Here is a 9,813-nt window from a genome sequence, read left to right as displayed (position 1 = left end):
AAACAATGCCATGTAGTCTTCGAATATTTCTCAGTTAAATAAATGTTGCTTTAAGCTTCTTGAAGGCTGTAATTCAACAAACAGTCCTGAAATGATGAATGAAGAAATAAAGCCATAATAGCAGCAGGCATATTAGGTTTCAAATACACTTGCAAGGTTTTGCAGAGACTTGATTTTGCGGCACAAATGTAAGTTTTTTTTTTTTAACACTGAGAAAACAATAATGAACATCCTATATATTTAGTGGTTACTGGTTACCGAGTCAATACTATAGAATGATGGTGGCATATCAAGTTTGCACCAACATACTGGTACTTTCAACATCTCTAGATGTTATGGATTCATTTCCGGTCAGAGGCCATCCTCATTCCAATCCATAGAGAAAAATTAATTTTTTTTCCTAACTAGCTCCCCAAAAAATGGATGAAAGAGACGGAGTCTTAACAGGCCTTTGTGCTAATATTACCATCAGCACCTGAAAGAGACGAGGATAGGAGAAATGAGCATGCAAATGGAAAAATCGCTTCAATCAGCTGCCCCTCTTTGCATTTCAATGCGCCGGCAGATGCTTTAATGAAACGCTTTCTCTTATTCTCTCTCTCGCACTGACCCCTACCAACCCTCGACTCCGGAGGCTACGCATCTTTCCGACCATCTGAGGTTATGAGAGGTGTTGGCCTTACGCTTGAACGGCTCCTCTCGAGCGAACACTTCTGTGTGACACTTCCCAGAGGCGGTGATGCAAGCATATTTAATTACAGTGCCCCAATCAAACCGTTAATTATCTAATTCTAATACAACCCCAGGGAAGCAAAACCAGCCATTTTTTTGTCACCTCAGTCACTCCATAAATCATCGTATTCACGTCTGAGAAACAGTCCTATTACAACCAAAATAACATTTAAGAGAATTAAAATTACGAGCGAGAGACAACCACTAAAAGGATCTGGCTGAGCAGAATAAAGAGTTCAACAACTACCAACCAGAATATGAAATTGCTTTCTGCTCAATTAATTGAATAACACCGTCATGAATAAAAGAAGTACATCATATGTATTAGCTGCTGATTGACAATCAAACTGACTTCAAATTTAAAAAACCCATTTCATTAAAGAATTGAGGTCAACTTAGTTAATATACAGCCAACAAGAATTGAGGAAATGGAAGAGGATGAATTGACCATATGCACGGAGCGCTATTTAGAACTTCCGGATAAAGATAAGCCAGCTCATAATCTTCCGGTGAAGCTCATTTTATATATGTGCTAGAGACTCTCACAGAAACCTCTCCTGCTTCATTCTTATCAGAAACTGAGAAACAAAATAATTGCAACACCATAAATAATGATAGCGGAATTAACATACTGTTTTATGTTATTAAAGTACATATAAATTCATATGCAGAGTCTGGTAATCCCAGAAAAGTAGGCTACCCAGACACGTAACTGTACATTTAAATGCTGACAAATAAACACTATCGTAACGGTTTAGGCAGTTAGTCTAATCTCTTAAATGACATCATAATGGTATTCTCGAGAATCAATATCTTACCTTCATAGCCATGAATACATTTTTTAAATCTTATACAATTTTAAAGCCTTTATTATTTCTCATCAGTAAAATTCACTTTATTAAAGGTTCACTTTTCATAGGCATTTCCTTATTTTAATATCTTAGACATTCATCAATTAGTGATGAAAAAAAATGGTGGAAACAACACGAGACCGCGACTGTCAAGAGTAGCAGCAGCGAGCGTGCCGTCAGCACAGTTGAAGAGTTCTGCGTTCAAATGCACGCAATAGGCTTAAGCTTGCCGCAAAGCACTGGCAAACGTTTCGTTAAGTAGTTATTTAAAGCTTTCTATAGATATATTTATCATGTCTGTGAGGCGTGTATTCGTTGAGTTGTGGTTCATTTTTGTGAAGCACTCCTTTTCAAGACCGAAACGGCAGTATAAAAGCACAAAGTTTTGTTGATATTGTGAGTGCACACACAAAAAATTGATACTTTGCAGTTCCGAATCATGTATTACTCTTTATGAGCAAAAATGTCGCATAGGCTATTTAAAGTTGTTTCCACTGAAAAAAATGCAAGTGATCTCGCTGGCGACTTCATGTCCTTCAAAGCGCGCTTTAGCTTCCACTCTCTGCAAAAACTATTTGATATGCATCTAACAGCGCACATTTATCTAGGTTTAACGTTTAACCATTTGAACTGTTTTATATCTATAGATTTTATTTTAGGCAAGTCGTGATCATTTGAGAAGGCTAAACTGCTATGGTAGGCTATGACCTATAACAGGCTATGATCAGCTCACTGTCTGCCGCTGGCCGCTTGATCGTTACTTATTTAACGAACAAAAAAAATGTTTTCCTAAATTAACTTAATAAAAAACTAAACGAAATATAGCGTAATCACTTTGCCCTTGGGCTCATTGGCTGCAGCTGCCATTTCAACTCCCTGTTTTTTTCCATGTCTTGCTTTTGATTTATAATAAAATAAATATTACAACAAATTTGAGTTCTTTATCGCACTGAATATAAAGTGCAAGAAGTCATAAAAGTCACTTGTCATTTAAAAAAATAATAAAATAAGGCCAGACAACAGCCTATAATGCTGAATTATTTAAATACCTAGATAGTTAAACACAAATTAAATAAGTCCTATAAGAATTAAATAGTGCATTCAATATTTTGAAATGTTTAAATTCAATAATTTAACTACATCATTTAAGTTTGATCCAACACAGACTTGTTGCTGCTGTAGATTTGTTAGTCTGAATTTAGTCTCTATCACTTAACGCACAGCTCTATTTTGACGTCGGCTGGTCAGATGATTCATTCCGTTGTCACTGTCAATCATAGCAATGAGAGTTCTTTATCGCACTGAATATAAAGTGCAAGAAGTCATAAAAGTCACTTGTCATTTAAAAAAATAATAAAATAAGGCCAGACAACAGTCTATAATGCTGAATTATTTAAATACCTACATAGTTAAACACAAATTAAATAAGTCCTATAAGAATTAAATAGTGCATTCAATATTTTGAAATGTTTAAATTCAATAATTTAACTACATCGTTTAAGTTTGATCCAACACAGACTTGCTGCTGCTGTAGAATTGTTAGTCTGAATTTAGTCTCTATCACTTAACGCACAGCTCTATTTTGACGTCGGCTGGTCAGATGATTCATTCCGTTGTCACTGTCAATCATAGCAATGACTCGCGGCATGATTTAACGGATTCACTCGCGTAAATTTAACATTCGTGTTTGTCATTCCTGAAACGGTATATGTGGACATTTGGTTCTCTTAGACAAACAAAACTTTTCTCCAAATTGTGAATGGATTATGTAGAGAAACCTAACAAAGGGCGCTCCCTTAAGGCACAGTACAGTTAACCGGAAATGACTGAGCTGGCTTATCTAAAACCAGGAAGTAATCGTGCATATGGTCAATCAAGTTCAGCTTTGTAAATTCAACAGGAAAAATTAGTGAAATGCATTTCAAGGCCATACGACAGTTAAAATGGCTTTTTGGTTGATCCGTTTTTTTTTTTTAAATGCAAACTTGAAGAGGCAACTATATTCTTGAAGATCCTTAAATCAAAACTGATAAATCTATCATCATATGATCACCCTCATGTTGTTCCTATCCTGTATGACTTTCTCTTTCAATGTTCCATGAAAGAAATAATAATACTGTCTACAAGCTTCAAAAGGGCCATAAATGGTAAAACAAATTTGTAATGTTCTCCATAAGACATGTGTGCTGTACTTCAAGTGTCCAGAAGCCCAAAAGTCACCCCTTGAAATTTAAGTCAGATTCACTGAAATATGACATGACTCAAAAGAACAATTCGCTGGCTTGTTGGATCTCACTACTTCTCTCATGAACAAACAAAGGAAAGCAATGGAAGACGATACAATTTCAGTGAATAACAAATTTCAGTCAGCTCTTCTGACAAACCTTCAGAAGACTTGGAATAAAGTGTACAAGCCGTATGAACCACTTTCATGATACTTTAATGGCGCTTTTGTATCCTTTTTTGGAGCTTAACCACTCAAGTCCTTATTCACCTCCATTAAATTAAAAATACTGGCCAGGATATTTTTTTTACTTTTTGTGATCTAGAGAAAAAATTAAATGTCATATGAGTTTGTAATGACACAGGGATGAGAAAAAATATGGAAAAATAATAGCAAAATATACAGTTTAAAAATTATTTAAAAAATGTAGGTGAACAAAAAATTTAATTGAGAGGATGAATTCAGCTAGAAAAGCCTGTGACCTGCATTTCGAGGCATGTCCATTTGACAGCTAAATTGGCACTGGCTTTCAGCTTGATCTTTAATCTTTAATAAAAAAAGAAAGTGGACACTTAAAGAGGCAACTACCTACCAAGTAGGGCAGACATATTCTGGAAGATCCTCAGAAGCTCAGGGGTGATGGCTGGGCTGTTCTCTAAAGTCACCAACCTGCATGAAGAAAAAGATCATGCCATTAAAACAGCCTTCATTTAATATGCAATACCATTTTTCAATCAAAGATGTTGCTTGGTCATCATTGACATGGAAAGACAAAAAAAATCCTTCAAATGACAGTAGTATTTCAATGAAAGAACTATGCTTTTAGTGACCATGGAAACACTACAGCGGCATCACAATTAATAAAAAGGCCTGCTTCCATCCAAACATCTTCCATCTTTAAACAAAACAGGTGATTTTTAATAAAAGCATTCCAGAAAATGAATGGATGCCGCTAAATTTGCTGAAGCGCTGCTATTTTTGATCCAGAGGCTACAGAGGAGTCTGTGCCGGTCGAGTTATTGTACAGAGCAACTCTCTTTGTCTTGATACAAGAGAGATAGAGTGACTCAGAGAAAATGATAAATGGACAGCGGGGAAGAACAACAAACTTGGAGAGCGAGTCTGAAGCCTTGAACTTAAAGGGGCAAATAAACCCTCTTCAAAGAGATGAGCGAAGAGAATGAGAAGCCTGACAGAACGGAGAGAAAAGAAATTCACTCAGAAAGTAGATTAAGATGGAGATTGATGAATTACAGTGCTGGAGAAGAAATCTGTGGTAAATACCAAGCAGCATTAAGCTTATCACAGACAATATCGATTAGTATGTAGGACACACGGTTTAAACCCGGAGCTGAAGATAAATTAATTTAAGCGTAAGATTTCTCCTGACTCAGCGTCTTCTTGTCTCTTGACAGCATGGCTAAGTGTAATGTGTGGCACTTATATAAAAAAAAGGGTTGGCTCCATTCCTCTGAGGCACGACTCCAATGATTCATGCTATCAGTCGCATCTGGACAGGCAATTTGTCACACAAATCTTTTAAGCATTACGTGTGTCAGTGGCTGACAGGACAAAGCATCCGACAGGATGGAAACAGCCACTGGGATCCCATTTAGATTGAGGGCAGGTAATACCACTGCAATGCTTTAGCTGTATTTCTGAGGTTAGGAATTATTTGAACAAAGATGACAAACGTCTGGATTGAAATGTGACACTCACACCCTTAGTCATGCCATTGAAAGGTCAATAAATTGGGTAAATCTCAAACTATTTAATGGGTATGTAATATTCTACATCAAAATGTTTTGTTAATATGAGAGTGTGACATTTTTTACACAGTTTTACACAGTTATATGCCATTCAGAATTGAATTAAGCATCTCTTTTGAAAAACAAATGAAATTTAGTAAAAACAGTAATATTACGCCAGCCTTCAGTCACATGATCCTTAAGAAAGCATTCTAAAATGCTGATTTTCTGTTTAAACATTATCAAAGTTGAAGATTTATATAATATACATATTTTTGTGCAAACAGTGATACATGATAAAAGAATTTCAGTCAGGTTTCAGGCCCCATCATAGCACAGAAACTGCACTTGTTAAAATTACAAATGACTTGCTTTTTGCATCAGACCAAGGCTGCATTTCATTACTAGGTTTACTTGATCTTAGTGCAGTGTTTGATACTGTAGACCACAACATACTCATAGATTGATTACAAAATTATACTAGTATTCAGGGGCAGTCATTAAATTGGCTTAAATCCTGACTGTCCGACCGTTACCTCTTTGCTTATTTAAATGAGGAATCATCTAAGCTAATGCCAGAAAGGTATGGAGTGCCACAATGATTTGTCTTGGGCCCTCTACTGTTTTAAATATACATACATGTTGCCCCTTGGTAATATTATTAGAAAATACAGGATTAGTTTATTAGTTTAGCTATGCTATTGATACTCCGCTATATATTTCATCAAGACCAGATGAAATGTCTAAATTTATCTTTAACTAAGACTGTTAAAGATGTAAAAGATCAGATGACCAGATTTTTTCTTCTATTAAATTATAGAAGAACATTTGAGATATTACGGTACCAAAACCTTGTACACAGATTGTCTTAGAATACAATTTGCTTCTAGAAGGATGTACTGTCACTTCTTCCTCAACAGTCAAAAAAGTGTTTTATTAGACAGTCACAGCAACTTTGAAAATCATATTTCACGTTACAAAAACAGCCTTCTTCCACCTTAGAAACATTACTTTTCTGATGCAGAAAAGCTAGTTCATGCATTCACGACCTCTGGACTGGATTACTGTAATGCACTACTAGGTGTCTGTCCTGCATCTTTAATAAACAAGCTACTGCTACTCCAGAATGCAGCTGCTAGAGTTCTCACCAGGAAACTTCATCTGTAGTCAGTAGTACACTTTATTTCACAAAAATGTATTTGAATTGCAAATTAATCTTTCTTTTCATTCGAATTCAAATTTAACTTCTAGAGAAGGTGTGGCCAATTCAATTCTAATTTACTCTGGCCCTGAAAGGAGGCCAATTCAATACTGAATTCACATTATGGACAATCAAAAAAATGTTTGGACTGGGATTCAGACGGTGTGGGCATATCCACATTGGTTGCTATAGTGAGTGAGTGACAGTACTTTTACTGGAATAATATTTTATTATACGGATCTGCACTTTTACTCAAGTACTTGATTTGTGTACTTCCTCCACCACTGGCTATATTCAAGCTCCATCGTACTGCCTGCCAGTCATTTTTATATATATTTTTTTTTGCAAACTGCTATATCTATTGTGCATTGAAACAAAACTTGAGCATGACAGTAATGATCACATAATATTTGTTCATATGCCCGTTTCACACAAACTGTTTGTAGTATGTAAATTATCGTATGCAGCACATATGCTGTACATATTTTTTCAGTGCTAACATGTTACAGCAATCACACTGCAGGACATAATTGCAGATGCAGCAGCGCAACAAGTCTATTTTTGCTGTGCTGCACACAGCAAATTAATGTGATAGCGCATTAGTCATGTTCAAAATTAACATGGATTGACATGAAAATGTAAGTTCACCTAAAAGCGTACCATTAAATTCTACTATGTTTCACAGTCACCATCTGACTTTCAGCCCTGGGTAAAGCAAAGAAAACTACACTTTCCCTCACATTTGGAAAAACAAGGCAACATAATGGATGAAACTCATCTCATTGTGGAGATGAAAAAACAAAGTTCTGTATGTCCTGCAGGAGCCATTCAGACTGTTTAAGTCACTGCAAAAATAATTAAAATTAAATTAAAATAAAGTAAAATTAGGCAGTAAAGTTGGCATTACAATAGTCACTTTACACACAAAAAAAAATCTATTAAAAAAACAATACCATCAAAACAAAAAGTTGTTCTGGAAATCTCTGCACTATAAAATAACAGACACGAACATTTGGAAGAAGTTAGCACATCAAAAATGTCTCAGCACTGCAGACTCTTATTTTCTAATTTGGGAAGCTTTTTAAAGACTATTAAACATACACTGGCACTCATTGACCTCATTTCTTTCACTATACAGTACAAAAAAAAATTCAACAAGAGTTTTGAAAACATATTCATGTCACCACAATCCATATTTGTCTACAAAACCCAGTTCAACCATTAAAGCCTAAACCTTAAAGCCTATTACGTCAGTCAAATACTTTTGACTGGAAGTGTACAAAAGGCATAAGGACCTAAAGATTAGGTTGAAACATTTATTCCTAGGTTAATTCTTAGGGTCCGATACACTCTTGGAGACTTACCACAGTTCCAGACCGTCTTCCAGCAGGTAAACATGAGGGGGCTGTGAAACATCTGTGCTGAGCTGGATGACAGGCAGGAGGAAGGGATACAGATTCTTGCTTTCCGCTCCCAGGCCCTGAACAACACAAACACATTTCAAGCCATCAAGGGAAAACTAATCACTCAACTTTTCAGAATAAAATTTAACAAGCTCGGGCTTCTCCTACAAGTGTTTTAAAATCCCTGTATTATACAGTCCTACCGAAAACAAACAGGTTGTACGATGAAGATGCAGGCAAAAAACATTTGTATTCAGATAAAATGTGATAACAGGTTGTCAAGAGAATTTCAAGGGAACGCTACAGTCAAGCACAAAAAACATAATTTTCAGACTGAATAGCAGCAGGTGTGACAGTGTGTCAGCTTTTCCATGCTCTCTAGTACGGGAACCTCAGGAATACACCAGCAGCCATGTGTTTTCTGGGTTCATTCAAGGGCCTGGTCTTGAGAGCAGTCTCGCTCTCCCCTGGGTGAGATACGTCCACTCAGCCTCTGACTGATGAGGGCAAAGACCACCGGCAAAGGGCTCTTAAGTTCAGGGCATGACCGCCTTCAACAGTCCGCTGATTCTGAGCTGTACACTCATTGCCAAAAGTTTGGCAGTGACATACATTTTGTCTTTTTTCATAAAGTTTGCCGCTTTAGTATTTGTAGATGATTTTCCCACATGTTTCTATGGTATACTGAAAAACAATGATAAGCATATCATAAGTTTTAAAGGCTTTTATTGGCAAAAAAATTTGAGTCAATATTTACGACGTTGACCCTTGTTCTTCATAACCTCTGCAATTCGATCTGGCATGTTGGATATTAGCTTCTGGGCCAAATCCTGACTGATGGCGATTTATTCTTGCCTTATTAGTTCTCTGAGTTGATCACAATTTGTGGGCTTCTGCTTGTCCCCTCGCCTTTTGAGGACTGACCACAGGTTCTCTATGGGATTGAGATCCAGGGAGTTGCCTGGCCACGGATTCAAAATTTCAATGTAATGATCACTTCTTTATCACTCTTGCTTTGTGACATGGTGCTCCATCATGCTAGAAAATGCACGGATCATCACCAAATTGCTCATGGATCGTTGGAAGAAGTCGCTCTTGCAGGACGTTTTGACACCATTCTTTATTCATGGCAGTGTTTTGGGCAGAATTATGAGAGAGCCCACTCCCTTGGTTGAAAAGCAGCCCCACACATGGATGGTCTCAGGATGCTTCACTGTTGGTACAACACAGGACTGGTAGCGTTCCCCTTTTCTTCACCGAACAATCGATTTTCCAGATGTCCCAAACAGTCGGAAGGGAGCTTTATCAGATTAAATAACTTTGCACCAGTCTTCTGCTGTCCAATCCTTGTACTTCCTGCAGAATTTCAGTCTGTCCTTGACGTTTTTCTTGGAGAGAAGTGGTTTCTTTGCTGCCTTTCTTGACACCAGGCTGGTGTCCAAAAGTCTTGGCCTCACTGTGTGTGCAGATGCTCTCACACCAACCTGCTGCCATTCCTGAGCAAGCTCTGCACTGCTGGTGACACGATTCCATAGCTGACACTCTGGGACATCCTGAAGACTTCTTCACTGCAGTCCAACCTCTCTCCTTGAAGTTCTTGATGATCCGGTAAATGGTTCTTTCAGGTGCAATATTCTTTGTAGCAATTTCCTTG

General features: G+C 37.1%; 1 protein-coding gene across 2 annotated transcripts in view; it reads right to left on the bottom strand.

Annotated features, from left to right (window-relative positions):
* Positions 1-9,813, bottom strand: part of ipo11 (importin 11) — a 170,283-nt gene that overhangs the window by 59,633 nt on the left and 100,837 nt on the right. For both annotated transcript variants that reach the window (XM_016291746.1, XM_016291747.1), the window contains exons 21-22: positions 8,121-8,236; positions 4,400-4,476 (exon numbers count right to left, since the gene is read on the bottom strand). In XM_016291746.1, coding sequence (XP_016147232.1) covers positions 4,400-4,476; positions 8,121-8,236 — 193 coding nt within the window. The remainder of the gene's footprint in view (positions 1-4,399; positions 4,477-8,120; positions 8,237-9,813) is intronic.

Source organism: Sinocyclocheilus grahami, unplaced genomic scaffold (assembly GCF_001515645.1).
Source record: "Sinocyclocheilus grahami isolate Dianchi unplaced genomic scaffold, SAMN03320097.WGS_v1.1 scaffold276.1, whole genome shotgun sequence".
NCBI lineage: Eukaryota > Metazoa > Chordata > Actinopteri > Cypriniformes > Cyprinidae > Sinocyclocheilus > Sinocyclocheilus grahami.
This window is presented reverse-complemented; position numbering and strand designations above follow the sequence as displayed.